The sequence below is a fragment of the Schistocerca cancellata genome, chromosome 4 (assembly GCF_023864275.1).
Source record: "Schistocerca cancellata isolate TAMUIC-IGC-003103 chromosome 4, iqSchCanc2.1, whole genome shotgun sequence".
NCBI classification, from domain to species: Eukaryota; Metazoa; Arthropoda; class Insecta; order Orthoptera; family Acrididae; genus Schistocerca; species Schistocerca cancellata.
The window spans coordinates 249,020,995-249,037,889 of record NC_064629.1 but is presented as its reverse complement, the minus strand read 5'-3'; the positions used below and the strand labels follow the sequence as shown (position 1 = coordinate 249,037,889).

The 16,895-nt window shown below is 39.1% G+C and overlaps 1 protein-coding gene across 1 annotated transcript in view; it reads right to left on the bottom strand.

Moving 5' to 3' along the window:
• Positions 1–16,895, bottom strand: part of LOC126184062 (KICSTOR complex protein SZT2-like) — a 218,434-nt gene that overhangs the window by 28,050 nt on the left and 173,489 nt on the right. The window contains exon 17 of the mRNA XM_049926422.1: positions 8,180–8,258. Coding sequence (XP_049782379.1) covers positions 8,180–8,258 — 79 coding nt within the window. The remainder of the gene's footprint in view (positions 1–8,179; positions 8,259–16,895) is intronic.

Sequence of the window (16,895 nt, the reverse complement as noted above, 5' to 3'; positions counted from 1 at the left end):
TTTTGGGCATTTTGAAACCTAATCTTGTTAACTTTTGTTTGGATTCCATTTTCCCAAATGGTTTCATTGAGATTTTTTTAATTTTGGAACTCATTTATTTTTTCCGTATCTTGTCTTCACGTACGAGGGTTGTTTTTTAAGTAAGGGCCATTCGCGTGTATAGTCCCATAGTTCGCGCGGACGCCGCAACAAGCCACCGCGCCACTTGCCGGCATCCTTCCCGTTCACACTGATGCAAGTTGCAGCTCTGTAGCTGATGTGTATGCATCGCTGTGCTACTTTATAATGTTTACAATTATTGAATCGCCTGCCGCATGTGAGATACGGTCAGTGATACGTTTTTTGACCGCGAGAAGCCTATCAGCTGCAGAAATTCATCGTCAGTTAACAGAAGTTTATGGCTTGAATGCAATGAGTGAAGGTAAAGTGTGTCACTGGGTGAGAGAGTTTAAAAATGGCCATCAAAACGTCCATGACGAAGAACGCTCAGGCTGGCCCTCTGTGATCACTGATGATTTGGTGGCTGCAGTCGAAACAAAGATTCGTGAGGACAGAAGATTCACAATTTCCACTATTTCTTTGGAATTTCCACAAGTTTCAAGATTGGTTTTGTACAAAATTGTGTCTGAAAACCTAAACTTTAAGAAACTGTGTTCTCGGTGGGTACCCAGACTCCTCACAGAGGACCACAAAGGGAAGAGATTTGCCACTTCATTGGACTTTTTGATTCGTTACGAGGAAGAAGGGGATGACATGAGTCAAATTGTCACTGGAGATGAAACATGGGTATCCCATATCACTCCCAAAAGCAAGCGACAATCAATGGAATGGCGACACACAACCTCACCCGTCAAGATCAAAGCCAAACAGACGCTGTCAAAGCGCAAGATTATGGCAACTGTGTTCTGGGACCGGCGTGGTGTTTTGCTAGTGGACTTTATGCCACGAGGAACGACAATCAACTCAGATGTCTACTGTGCAACTCTAAAGAAGCTCCGCAGAGCAATTCAAAACAAAAGGTGCAGTACGCTGACAAAAGGAGTTTTACTCCTGCACAATAACGCTAGGCCTCACACCTCTCAAAAGACTCGAGATTTGATTGATTCTTTTGGCTGGGAAGTTTTGGACCATGCACCATACAGCCCGACCTTGCGCCTAGCAATTTTCACCTTTTCCGGTACCTGAAACACATCTTGGCGGGCAGCGCTTCAATGACAACGAAGTGAAAGCGGCCGTGAACTCTTGGCTGTCGGAGCAGGCAGCCGAATTCTTTGAAGAGGGAATTAAAAACTTAGTTGTACGGTATGACAAGTGCTTAAATACACAAGGCAACTACGTAGAAAAATAGGTAAAAGTGTGTAGAATCAGAAAATAAAAGTTTTTTTTACAAAAGTATTTGTATCTTTTTTTAAAAATAAAAACTGCCCTTACTTAAAAAACAACCCTCGTATTTTGGTGGTTGTCTGTTGCTGGCCATATACTCGGTCTTCTCGAAAGATCTCTGGAGACTGATTTTTTCTGCAGCTTCTTTCCAAGAGTTCAATCTGATTTTGGGTTGATGCAGTGCCACAAGTTAATATTACTAAACTGTTTGCAAACACTTGCCTATGCCTAAAGTGATTGGTTGGTCTTTGAGGACTAATTTCAGTTTACACCATTCTTTTATCACTTTCTCAAGGATACAGTTGAAAAATAATAGAGGCAACCCCTCTCCCTGGCTTACTCCTGCTTTGATTTTGAAAGGAACTGAGAGTTCCACCACAAATTTACATTGGACCTTGTATCTGTCAAAGATTGTTTTATGATTGCAAGTGTTTTCAGATTTAGATCTTGTTCTTTTAATATTTTGAAAAGTGATTTGTGGTCAACCGAAATACAGTTTAAAAAAATAAAAAAACCAACAAATGTGTTGACTAAATTTTTGCAACAAATTCTCTGGTGTCTTAAGATTTGCTTTATGTTCAAGATTTGCTGTGGACACGAATAGTCTGGTTTGAATCTTGCCTTATATTCTTCAATTTTTGGTTCAAATTGTTTCTGTGCTCTATCAAGAAGACATTGGAATACAGTTTTCTATGTCACTGATATTAGTGGGATTACCATGTAGTTATTTGCATTTGATCTGTCTCCTTTCTTGTGCAACAGGTGAATTAATGCATTTTTCCATCATCCTGGAATTAGTTCTATTTGCCACTGGCTTGCACGAGTTTTGTGATTTCATTTATAATGTCTCACAGCCTTTGATTTGAAGATGTCTGCTGTGATTCCATATTCCCCCTGCCCCCCACCAACACTTTATCATTACGAGTCTTTTGATCTGTCTTGCAATTTATTCTTCATCTGGCAGTAATGAATTTGGATTACAGGTTCATGTGGTGAGAATCTGTGTGTTGTTTCTGAGAACCTAAGTAATTCTCTGAAATAACAGGCAAGTTCTTTGCAGTTTTCTTGATTGTTTAGAGAAAATTGGCCATTTTATTTCTTGAAGCAAAGACTTTGCCATTAACATCCTATGAGCTTAGTTTTGAAGTTCTTACAGAAATTTCTGTGTTGGTACTTCTGAAGTCCTTCTCAATGTCAACTAGTTGATATATATGCTGGAAATGATCACTGACCAAAACCAACTGCACAATAAATTGAACACCAATGTAATTTGTTACACATAGTGCCATTTCTACAATTTATAGAAGCTGTTGAACACAATCAATTAAAAAAATTGAATTCAAAGGAAGTCCACACAATACACAAAACAATTTTCTGCAACTTTCACTCTTTATTTAACCCATCATCATCAACCTCAACATTAGGGGGATTTCATCTCATTTTGAATCTTGCGTTGCTCTTGCGGCAGGCATATATGACGCTTTTTTGGCAGCCAGCAACAAGACAACGAGGCTGTGTGTCATGTTGCACTAATGACGAAACATTAATGTCACTTACACATCCCAAAACTTATTTTACATATTTCCACTTGTACTTAGAAACTGTGCTTATTGTATATATGAGAGTGATGATAACTATCTGAAAATTTGCAACAATTTGATCACTGTCAATAAGCTATATTAATGCTAAGAAATTCTTCTTTTAAAATATATTATAATCCATCCTACTTACACAAAAACTGCTTATTTCAATTTTTAAGCACAAGATATGTGACAAAATCGGTATCAGACATCTATACATTTTTTTGCAGTTTTATGCATTAGTACAAGCATATGCACCTATAACTTCACAAATAATGGAGAGATTGAAAAATTGTATTATGAAATAAAATAAATTATTCAGTAGGTTAAGGGAGACAAAAATTTAATTCTGATGATTCAACAGTAGAAAACGAAGAGCACAAGAGCACACAGTTATATCAAAACTACCAGTTGGTGTAAGAACCACGGAAGAAGGTTGTATGCATGAAAGAGGTCTGGTGACACTAAAAGGTTTGACAGATTATATAATGGTAAGATAGAGATTTCAAAACCAGATTTTAAATTGCCAAACATTTCCATGAGATGCTGTGGACTCTGATCATAATTTATTAGTTATCAAATGCAGATTAAAGGTGAAGAAATTACAGCATGGTAGAAAATTAAGGTGATTTAGAACCTGGATAAAATGAAACAATCAGAGGTTGCTGAGTGTTACAAAGACATCATTAGTCACTGACTGACTGAAACAGGTAAAAAAATAACAGAATCAGAATTGGTGGCTTTAAGAAGTGAGGGCAGTAGAAGAACAACTAGGCAAAAAGACAATGCTCATCAGGAATCCTTGAAAAATATTTTACATATTAAATTTAACAGATGAGAGGAGAAAATGTAAAAATGCAGTAACTGAAACAAGCAAAAGAGAATACAGAAATATAAAAAAATAAGGCTGACAGAAGGTGTGAAACTGCTAAGTAGGGATGGCTAGAAGAGAAATGCAAAGTTACAGAAACATGAATGATTATAAGAAAGATATATACTAAATATAGTACAATTTCAGAAGTATTCGGAGAAAATAAAAGCCCTTGTGTGTACATCAGGAGATAAGTTGACAAGCTAGTAATAAGCATAGAAGTGAAAGCCAACATGTGGAAGGAATATACAGAGTGGAAAACAACAATCTGACAAGGAAGTCAGAGCAAGTTATGGGACACCAAATCGAGCAAAATTTTCCAAATAAACGTATGTCTAAAGTGCACCACTGTGAAGCTAAAGCCATAGAATGACAGCCAATCAGTGTCTAGCATGCAGAAGTTTGTTTGGTAAATGAACATATTTTTTATGTATATAGACTGAAGCAGCAGTACAGCAGTACAGTTTTGTCCACCTAAGCTGCTACTGCGTTATGCTGTGCTGTTGTCATGCTTCACTGCATTTCTTGCTGTGTGCTGTGTCACACTTGAGATTCTGTGAACAGGTAATCAAACAACCAGCTATCCAACATTCACTATGCTTATGGGGCAGCAAAATGCAATGCTGTGGGTGCAAGAGGGTGGTATGCTGAACATTTCCCAAACAGAAGACAACCAGTAATCCATACCTTTACATGCTATCTGATCAAAAGTATCAAGAGACCACAATGTAATGCAGAATTGACCACTAGATGTCACAACAGGCAGACCCACCAGAATAAAAGGAGGTAGAGAGTATTGTGTTGACAGTAGAGAAGCAATAACAGCAGAATTAGTCAGTCGCAAGAGCTCAGTGACTTCGAACGTTGACTAGTTACTGGGTGTCACCAGAGTAACAAATCCATTGGGGACGTTCAACCCTTTTAAAGCTGTGCAACTCAGCTGCTGATGATGTGACTGTGAAGTGGAAACATGAAGGAACAACCACAGCTAAACCAAGACCAGGCAGACCTCATGCACTGATGGACAGGGACCGTCGAGCATTGCAGAGGGTAGCTTTAAACATCGCATCAGTGAAAGGTATCACTCATGAGTTCCAAAGTACTACCAGCAGTCCACCAAGCACAACAAATGTGCCTTTGGGTTATAGGAAATGTGGTGCAAAAAACTGATGAGTTCTTCAAAGTTGCACATTTCTATAGCCAAAGTTTAGTGACGCTTGAGATGGTTTACAGAGTGACACTACTGGGCAGTGAACGATTGTAAACATGAGATTTGGAGAGATGAATCACATTATATCCTGTGGCAATCTGACAGAAGTGGTTGGGGTTGGCAAATGCCTGGAGAATGTTAGCTGCCATCATGTGTAGTGCCATAGTGAAGTATGGAGGAGGTGGTGTTAAGGTATGGTGTGTTTCTCATGGTTAGGGTATGGTCCCCTTATTGTGTTTAATAAAATGTTAAATGCAGGATATGGACACGTTTTACAGCATTGCATGCAATCTAATTAAAACTATGCAACTGAGACAGAACAATAAATGCCAATTGTCTTAAATGGGAGAAAAGAATTTCAGAGTACAGCTTGACTAAAAGAAGTGATAGGTTAAAGGACATGTTCCAGAGCATCAAGAAATAATTTGGTAATGGAGGGAAGTGAGTGGGATAATATACTGTAGATGGAGACGAAAGCTTGACTACAATACACAGATTCTAGGTTATGTAAGCTGCAGTAGCTATGCACAGATGAAGAGATGTGCACAGGATAGACTGGTGTGGAGAGCTGCTGACCAGTCTTTGGACTAAAGACAACAATAACAACAGCAATGTAACAATCATATTCTTTAATCCAATTAAAAATATTATTTCTATTAGAAGTGCAACTAGATATGGAGCATATAAACACTGTTTCCAGTCCCTTGATATTTATTTAGTAAACTTCATAAATTTGTTTAAAATAATTTATTAAGCTAAATTATATTGTATCACTAAATAGTTTTCACACCTGTTTGCTGTGTATGACAGTGTCAAAGTCTTTATTTAGGTCCACATTATTGCTTTTGTTTAATTTATCCTGTGTCATACCGGCATTTACTTTTGCATATTTATATCCTAAATATTCAATTCATGTAGCTATGGCTGATCTATTGGTTGTGTGTATGTGTTGCCAGGCATTGATATGTTTTTTGAACTGGTTACTGAAGTTCAGTTCAGTTTGGGCTATACAGAGAACTTAAGATATAGTACAAGCAACATTACAGATTACAGAATTTTTGTATACGTTCAGGTTCCTTTCAAAATTGTGGGGTGACTTATGCCACACATTGTTGTCAGTGGATAAAGTTTTATTTATGTCATAAGACTGAAAGGTGTTGGCAATATTTTGGAAAATTGTCACAGTTTTTATTTGTATGTAGTTGGACACTTTTCAACATTATACAGGTAATTCTCAATCCTGTTTCACCACTGGTGTAACATATCACACAATCTTCTTGACTCACTACTGGGTATCCAAAAACATATTACATCTTAGAAAAAGATTGGCCAAAACAGAAAATCAATATTATTTGTATATTATCCAATAAAGTGCAACCCTCAAAAAATATTCCATTATAGTCATGTTGAGAACTGCACGCTGCAGAAAGAGCATTGAGATGTTTAGTAAGAAGATCACTGCAAGGCAGATCTAACAGCACCCTTGAAAGTCTGAGTAACTCTAGTCAAAATTTTGAGTAGAATAGTACTTTAACTGAACATGAAGCAGCTCTATGACAATTACTTTAGTAATAAACAAATGAGTATCTGTTATTATCCATATTGAGATCCATATCAGAGATTAAGTATTAGCAATGTAAAACATGGGTAGAAGATTAAAGTGGTAGTGTCACTGGTGAAAAAATAACCTTGGCAATTGTTTTAAGGAACTTAAGGCACAGGAGTCATGAATCACAAATCATAGCTTTTTTTTTCATGTCACAGGGAGGACTCTAAAAATGAATTGTTTTCATTATGTAAACCACAGTACCTTTCGCTCTCTCACCACCAAGGTCATCCATCCTGCAGAAGGCACAGACAACAAAAGAGTATCAGAATCTTTACAGAGTGTTTCCTGAGAGATGTCCACAGCATTATTATCTGTGCAAGGAGTTTTACCTCCCCACAAGAGTACTTATGTTCATGCACTACAAAAGGATAGGTGCCATTACGCAGTGAGGATTACCTTTTCCATTTTTTGTATGGCTGGTGCAAGAAGCACCATGGTTTCATTCTTGAAACCTGTTGATTTGTCACTTGCATACATGAGAAAGGAGGACAGTTTCTGCAACTTTGGATCGGTACTGTGGCAGACCACACAATTTCCTACCTTTGGAATACAATAAACCAGTCAAGGATATGTCATTTCAACAGGCTGAGACCATAGCCCACACTTCTTGTTATTCACTTTTAATATGGCCAGGTCAACTGATTTGTTTCTTTGTGTGTCTTCCCCCACACCATATTTTAGTGTTTGCGGGATATGCAAAGCTGAAAAGTATGAAAGTTTCCCTGGAAGTATTCAACCATTACATCAAATAATAAAACGAGAAGTAACCAGCACACTGATTTAATGTCCTGCAAAGAAATGGAGATCTTACACAAACATCCAATAGTGTTTTGTAAATAATGAGCACCAATTGCATGATGTTACAATTAAAAGCAATTAAAAAATGTGAAATGTAGTTTTTCCATTAATTAAAATTATTTTTTTCAATTTCTTCTTATATGTGATGTTTACTGACTTCTCACATGTAAGAGTTAATCTTCTCACACAATGAATTAGTCCATATACTAGAAGAACATTCACAGTACTTGTTTCCTGATCAGTTATTCCCAATAAAATGAAGTACAGTAGCTGTTCTATAATATTTTATAGGAACCCTTTTCGATATAATTTCTAACACGTACATTTCTCCAGTAGTACTTTAAGTGTCTTTGATTTAACAGAAAACTTATTGCTCCTCACAGGTTTTGCAAAGTTTACATACTCAGCATATTAAGTACGGTGAGATGGATAAGCAGGCAACAAATCCAAGAATACAACACATTTTAAGATACAATTAAGGAGACAAAGCACACAGGCAACACAATACATGAAAGACCAAACAGCAAAAGAAGTGTAAGTAAGGGGAGAAAGAACTTCTTGTGTTGCATACAGTCTTTCATACAAAATGTGTAGAAAGAATTGGCGAGAATTGCAGTAAATTATAATGCTGTTTTTAAGAATACAAAGCACTTATATACCACTTATATGTTGTAGTAAATTTGTGAACTTTTAAACAATTTCTCATGGTATTAATCTATTGTTCTCACCTTCATCTCAACCTCAAGAACCATATTAATAATCCCAGCAGATGAATGAGCAAAAGTGAAGCCTTCCTGAAGCCTCATTCTGCAACACAGTAACAAAGGTGTCATGAACTAAAGGTTAAATTACTTTACTTATGTGCATAAAGGAATGCTAATACAGTACAAAATAAACACAAATAAGCTTAAAGAAATCTAAAGTTTTGATTGTGAGATTTAGTGAATCTTGGCACTCAAAAATTAAACATGTTAATGAATTGGTGTATTTCTCCCCATCATTTACTTACAGACAACCTTACAAAAATTGAAACTGCTGAAGTTACAAATATAGGCAAAACTGCTATTACAGTTTTATAGTAAGAAGTTTATTCAACTAATTATTGTGGGTAATTTACAAAGAGTAGCAGCAAGTATTACAAAAAGTATGGGAGGACACAATTATAAAAGCTGAACACTACTTGGCTTGATGTGTTATTTATACATCACAGATCGGTGCAGCAAGCTAATCAACATGACATGTAACCTTAAACTGTGCACAGGACAACAAAAATTGTCTCTGTACAGGAATCAGTCCATCATCCAAATGGAGTTGCTACAAAAACACAATACATGCAGCTACAGAGGCTGGACAAAAATATGGAAACACAGTGAGAAATTTATGCTTGAATATAAAATGCAGGTGACTGTCAAGCCTGCAGATTGCATTGTAATATTTAACCAAGAATGGCACCTGCACAATGCATGGCAAGTGTTAGTCATGGTCAACACAGTGTTCTGTGTAGTTGTGAGTGCATTATGTTGAAGGTAAGTGAATGTGGGCAAAATGTTGGTGCCCTTTATGGTGGGTACTTCCATAACTGAGGGAACCAAAGAGATCTGTATTTCAAGAGGGACCATATCGAAGATTCACTAAGTCACAATTTTTATGGACTGAGATACTGATGTAGCCATCCTCGAGGTGGAGGTCAACATTGGAAGGTTAAGGAGGACCAGGTGAAGCAAATGGGGGGGGGGGGGGGGGGTGTTGAGGTTCAGAAGGAATGTTTATAGGGTGCCCTCACCATCAGTCCAGATCACAAAGATGTCATCAGTGAATCCGAACCACGCAACATTCGCTAAGTCACAATATATATGAAATTTTGTGGTGAGTGATCATGACAGACTATCACTGAAGAGGACTGTGATAAAAAATAAGAGGACAACAGCAGAGAAAGTCACTGCAGAACTGAATGTCACACTTTTGAACCCTGTCAGCACCAAAGCAACATAAAGTGAACTCCATAAGCAGGGAATTGTGGAGAGAGCTGAAATTCCAAAACAGCTTTAGTGATGCAAATCCCCATAACAGAAAAGTGTGGTGCTGAAGCCATTACACTTGGACTATGGTGCAATGGAAGAAAGTCATTTTGTTGGATGAGTCAAGTTGCACTCTGTTTACAACTTCTGACCGATTTTACATCCCTAGAGTGAAACACAGTGCAGGTTCAGTGATGATTTGGGCAGCAATACCATGGTATTCCTTGGTCCCCATGGTTACTCTGCAAGGTTGCATTACTGCCATGGATTTTGGCTGGTTAGGTCCATCTCATGTTACAATGTTTGTTCACCAATGGTGATTCTGTGTTAGAAGACCACAGGGCCCCAGTTCACACAGCTTGCATTGTCCAGGACTGGTTCTGTGAGCACGAGGATGAATTGCTGCATCTCCCCTGGCCACCACAGTCTCCAGATGATTAAGTCTTTGTGGTCTATGTTGGACAGAAGGGTGCATGATTGCTATCTACCTCCATCATCATTACTTGCACCTGCCACTCTTGAAAACCGTACAGGGCCTGTATTTGTCCATTCAGAGATGACTGGAAGCTGTTTTGAATGTAAATGTGTCTCCTACACCGTATTAGGCAAGGTAAAGCATTGTGTTTTTGATGTTTCCATATTTTCGTCCACTCCTTGTATGATGGTTATTTTAAGGTTTGAAGCTGGACTAACAAACTTAAAATTTCAAAGTTTATCATTCAATTATCTTAATTGGTAGTAATGATGATCTAATGCAAACAAACCCACAGGAAATGGGGAGCCTTCACAAAGTGATGCTAGATAGGGCAACCCAAAAAGTAAAAACAAATCCTTATAGGCATAGGGGGTCAACAACTCATATCTTTGTCAGAGATGCTTTATAGTACTTATTTTCTGAAAGATGGAATTTGAATATCTGCTAAGCCACTGCAGACGTTCTCTGCATTAGTTAGCAGAATTCCTTTTTGCTTCACTTGCTCAACTACTACAGGGATTGTAGTGGACTTTGTGAATGCCTGACAAACAGGATTTACTTTAATGTGTAGTGGTGACAGTCATATTTGGTGGAGGTGATTGGGGACTACACAATTAGTTTTGCTCAATGTAAAAATGAAGATACATGTTTATGAAAACTCTGTACACAACAGTATGCTACTCACACTCTGCAACACTTTGAAATTGACTCTTTGTTGTTGTTGCTATCATTTTCAGTCCAAATACTAGATGCTGCAACTGTCCAATCTGCTCTATCCTGTGCAAGCTCTTCCATTCCTATGTAATTACTGCAAGCCTTGATCTTCTTCTGTAACTTTTACTCCTCACATTTCCTTCCAGTACCACACTATTTTCTGATGTCTAAGGATGAGTCCTATCATCTGATCCCTCCTTTTAGTCACGTTATGCCATAAATTTATCCCTCCCCAACCCTCCTGATTCAGTACCCCATCACTAGTTATCCTATTTACCCATTTAATTTTTGATGTAGCACCATGCTTGAAAACTTATATTCTCTTCCCATTTGTACTGTTTGTCAGCCAAGTTTCATTTATATATAAGGTTACACTTCAGAGTAAGGCTTTCAGAAATCAGTTTCTGACACTTAAATTTCTAATACATGTTTCATTTGCAGAAATTGTTTTCTTGCTGTCAACAGTCTGCATTTTATGTCCACTCATATTCAAATATTATCAATTAGTTTGGTGCCCAAATAGCAAAACTTGTCTATTAATTTTAGTGTCTCATTTCCTAATTTAATTCTCTCAGCATCACCTGATCTAATTCGATTTAATTCCATTACCCTTGTTTTACTTTTGTTGATGTTCTTCTTATAGCCTCTTTTCAAGACACTACCTGTTCCACTCAACTGCACTTCTAAGTCCTTTTACAGTGTCATCGGCAAACATCACAGATTTTATTCCTTCTCTCTGAACTTCCAATGCTTTCTCAAAATGCTTGTGGTTTCCTTTACTGTTTGCTCTATGTAATGATTGGATAACATGAGGGATATGCTGCAACTCTGTCTCACCCCCTTCTCAACTACTGTCTTCTTTTCATGTCCTTTGACTCTGGTTTCTGTACAGCTTGTAGTTAATATTTCCCTGCTCGTATTTTATTCCCACTACCTTCAGAATTTCGAAGTGTATTCCTGTCAAAATCGCAAAAGGCTTACTCCAAACTGAAAAATGCTATAAATTTACGTTTGTCTTCCTTCAGTCTATCTTTTAAAATCGGTTCTTGCCTCATACATTTCTTTATTTCTCCAGTAACCGAACTAATCTTTCCCAGATACACTTCTACAGGTTTTCCCATTCTTCTGTGAATAATTTGTGCTAATATTTTGCAACCATAATTTCTTAAACAATTTGATAACATTCACACCTGTTAATTCCTGTCTTCTTTGGAATTCCGATTATTACATATTTCTTGATGTCCGATCATATTACGCCTTGGTGGAATAGTTTTATCATGACAGGTTCTCCCAAGGATCCCAATGATCCTGAGGGAATGTCTTCAATGCTAGATGTTTTGTTTCAACTTGGGGTTTTCAGTTGTCCATCAAACTGTTCTTGTAGTATCTAATCTCTCATCTCATCTTCATGTAAGTCCACTTTCCTTTCCATAGCATTATCTTCGCATGTTTTTTTTTTTCCTTTAAACAGCCCTTCTCTTTATTCCTTCAAAGTTTCATCCTTCTAATGTTCGCTTACTATTGGCTTACCATCTGAGCATTTGATATTCATACAGTTGCTTCTCTCTTCTCCATAGATTTCTTTCATTCTCCTATATGTGACACCTATTTGTCACAGAGCCATGCATGCTTTCATAATTAATAACAGATATTTTTTCAAGAGCTGATCATGACTAGTTTATATGCAAGGAATATTTTTGTTAATAAAGGAAAGAGTAAGGTAACAAACCACCATGCAATTTAGCCGTTGAGTCAGCTATGGTCACAGAAACAAAACTGAGAATGTTGCAGAGCTTTTGGAGAAATCCTCCTTCTGAACTGCTAGAGTACAAATACACACACATATAAATGTGCATGGCTACATCGCTCTTGCACTGCAGCTCAACAGGGATGAGGGGCTGTGTCGGGTGGAGTGGATGAGGGTCTGTGTCAGGTGGAGTGGACGAAGGGAGTAAGGAAGACAGGGGCTGGAAAGAGGTTTGGAGAGGGACTGGTAATGGCTGTAAGGGAGAGGCATTAAGCTCATTAGGCCTTATCTTTTTACCTACATGATCCTCTGCTGCCAGTACTATTTCATTTCTTTAAGCTCCGTACTTATATCATATCCCTTTCGCATTTCAGTCAATAGTTGCCTAATGCTCCCTTTGAAACTCTCAAAAACTGCTGATTCTTTCAATTTATACAGGTCCCACCTCCATTATTTCCTACCTTCTTGGAATTTCAGTATTAAGCTGCAGTTCATAACGAATAAATTATGATCAGAATCCACATCCACAACTGCAACTGCAAATGTTCTTCAGTTTAAAACCTGATTTCAGAAGCTCTGTTCTGCTGTTGTAAAATCTACCTGAAACCCACCAGTGTCTCCAGGTCCCTTCAACATATATCTGTTATCAGTATAATAATGCCTCTCTCCATACAGCATATACCAATACACCATATTTTAGAGAAAATCTGGTGGATTTGATAGACTTCTGATCCCACTGAATATCCTTAGAATAAATTACAGTACTGGTTACAGGTAAAATAAATTCACTCAAAAATCTGGTGACACCACCATGCTTCAAGAAGAACAGGCACAAATTCTATCTTCAGTCCTACAAATTACATCTTCAGTGTAACATAACTTAGCAGAAAGCTTTCCTTGAAGTTTGAATACCTGAAGATTCAACAGGAGGAAAAATCAAACAATGGGAAGTCCAGAATGGAGTAACTACTCACCATGTAGAGGAGACATTGAGTCGCAGTCAGGCACAATGAAAAGACTGCTATACATTTTAGCTTACTTCTAAAGTAGAAAACACACACATATTCATACAATAAGAACTCATACACCCATGATCACTGTCCCTGGCCACTGTGGACAGACTGAGACATAACTGTGCCTCATTTGAGCAGCAATCTGGCAGTGGGGGTAAGGAGGCAGTGTTGGGAGGGGAGGTGGGAATAGCAGGGTGGGGTTGAGGAAGGTGTAATGGTGCTTGGGTGTGTGTGCACGGACATAGTGGGAACAGGTTAGAGCAGCTAGGTGTAGTCAGGAGGTTTGGAGGGGGAGGGGGTGGGGGGTGTTGAGGGAGATGTAGAGAAGTATAAAAAGAGAAAAGGAATAGTGAGTGTATTGGTGTAATAGAAGTCACAGGGACTAGTGACAATTGAGGTCACAGAGGGTTAGTAGAACATTGAATATATTGCAGGGAGAGTTCCCACCTGTGGAATTAAGAAAAGCTGGTTTGGTACAAAGGATTCTGATGCCCCAGGCTCTGAAGCAGTCATTCAAGTGAAGTACAGTGTGTTGGACAGGATGTTCAGCAACTGGGTGGTCCAGCTATCTCTGGGCCACAGTTTGTCATGTGTACAGACAGCTTGTTGATTGTCATGCCCACACCAAAAGCAGCATCATGGCTGCACTTAGTTTGTAAATAACATTATTGCTTTCAGAGTGAGTCCTGCCTTTGATGAGATAGGTGATTCCTGTGACCTGAATGGAGTATGGGGTGGTGGGAGGATGTAAGGGACAGGTCTTGCATCTGTTTCTATTGCAGGGATACTAGCCATGAGGCAAGAGGTTTGGAGCAGGGATGGAGTAGGGATGGACGAGGATGCTATATAGTTTTGGTGGGTGGCAGAATACCACTGAGGGAGGGATGGGAAGGATAATGGGTAGGATATTCCTTATTTCAGGGCATGATGAGAGGTTGTCAAAACTCTAGTGGAGTATGTGATTCAATTGCTCCAATCGTGGGTGGTACTGAGTCACGAGGGGAGTTCTCAGTTGTGGCCGGATGGTGGATATGTGGGAGGTGGAATGTGACTGGGAGATCTGTTTCTATACAAGGTTGGATGGATAATTTCGTCTGTGAAGGCCTTGGTGAGGCTGTGGGTGTATTTGGAGAGGCATTGTTCTGACTGCAGATGCGACAAGCATGGGTGCCTAGGCTGTATGAAACGGTCTTCTTGGTATGGAATGTGTGGCAGTTGTCGAAATGGAGGTATTGCTGGTGATTGGTAGGTATTGCATTCTTTTACTCAGTGTCTGTCATTTTTTCTCTACTTTCCTGTGTTTTATCTTTCACCTTCCAAACCACACACGCTCTGACTTCTGAGCCACACTGTATCAACAATCTCGTCCATGCACAACACACAGCTATGTGACCACGCAGATTCTTGGTGTTGCATCTCATGTCCCACATTCTTCCTGCCAATATGGTTTATTCTAGACCTTCACACTGATCACACTTCCTCTCTCACTAGCACATATTTTCATGTGTATTTTCCTTACTTTTCTGTGCCACACAAACGTTTTTAACCTTGACCTCACCAACACCCCCTACCCCCTTTCTCTCCTCTTATTCCAACACCCTTATATTAACCTCACCAAATCCATTTACACCTGCTGTCTCCTCTCTTCAGACACATCCAGCCATTGATCTGCATCTCACCACTATCGTCGTTTTATTTATTTTTCTCTTTGCTATCATTGTGTTTTTACATTTTTTAGTTCATTTTTGCCTTTCACCATTGGTCCTACTCCCTCAGGTTTCACCTTTTTCCCCATACTTCATCTGTTCTGTCCTTTTTGAGAGTTTTTGCCAGATAATTTTACATATATTTATGAGTTTTTCCTCCACATATTTTTAAGCATTTCTTATCCTCAACTATGCATTCTTGCTCCTTTCATCTGCACCAATACAGAACAGTTTCCTTACCCGAACCAGTACCCAATCCCACATACTGTTCCTGTGTTGTGTACCTAGCTCATGGAACCCTCAAAATGGCCTGACTATCAAATTGTCAATTTCTGGTTACAACCTGTCCTTCCACAATAACCTTCACCTGTTCAAATTCTGTCAGTCCTGACCTCACCAACCAAACTGTCAAAATCATGTAAATCAATCCCAAATCTCCTTGCACTACCTCCTACCCATCCGTAAAATTCTCCTGCTCTGCAATACCAAATTCCTGCATCTATCTCTAACACTGAAACTCTTGCCCTTGAGGAACTAATGCAGCACACACTCATTGCCACCTCAAGAAACTCTCCAACCCATTCACTTCCCACTCCCACCTTGGACTACCTCTACAGGAGCCTCCAAACCTCCCCTGCATTCCCTCATGGCCAATAAATCCTGCCTCACAGGCTTATTACATTTACCACACCTTGAGAAACTCCCTCCCACCACCACACAGACGACTGTAACAGACCACAAATACATTCATGAATGTATCCTCAAAAAGCCTTAGTCCCACAGTAGTATCAGTCCTTTCCAAAGGCCTTACATTTTTCCCCAATCCCAAATTCAATCATGCTGTACACGTTACTACAGACCTCTATTTCTCCTGGTCCCTACAGTTGAGACAATTTTTTCCCCACAAGCCTACTGATCAGACTCAACCAAAAACCAACATTGAACCCTGTGTGACTGAGTTCAAACCTCCATCCAACCGTGATCCACCCAGGTAACATTCCAGAATTTCTTAACCTCAAATCTTGTCTCACCATAATTCCCCAAATCCCTCAATTTGTAAACCAATATTACATCCACAGAAGGAACCACAATCCACCACCTAAAAATTGATCCCAACCTTCTAATCCTACTAGCCGACAAACGCTCCACCACTGTGGTTTTCAACCACAGGGGTCACACGGTGGAGGGATTCTGCTAGCTGTCAGATTCATCAACCTACAAACCCAGCCACAGTGACACCATTCCTGAAATCCAGCAGTATCTCCAGTCCTTCCTCAAATGCTTAGGCCTCATCACAGAACCTCTCCATTGAGTGTCTCTCTCTCTCTCTCTCTCTCTCTCTCTCTCCCCTTACCCCTACCACTCCCCACACAGCTACCTTCCATATGCTACCTAGAGCCCATAAACCCAACTCAACCACCAAGGATGCCACATTGCAGCCAGTTACTGTGCCCCCACATAGAGTATATCTACTCTTGTAGACAAACACCTTCAGCCTATTACTAGTAGCCTACCCTCCTACATACCACATGATGCCCTGCTTGTCATTGTTGATGGCACCTCCCTGTATATTAACATCCCCATGGTCTTGCCACTTCTGAATACTACCTTACCCAATGCCAACTGACTCTAATCCTACAATTTCCCTTGTGGTCACTATGACCAACTATATCCTCACCCACAATAATTTCTCCTTTGAAAGCATCACCTACAAACACATCTATCATACACCAATGGTCACCCACATACCACCAACATCCTATGCTAACCT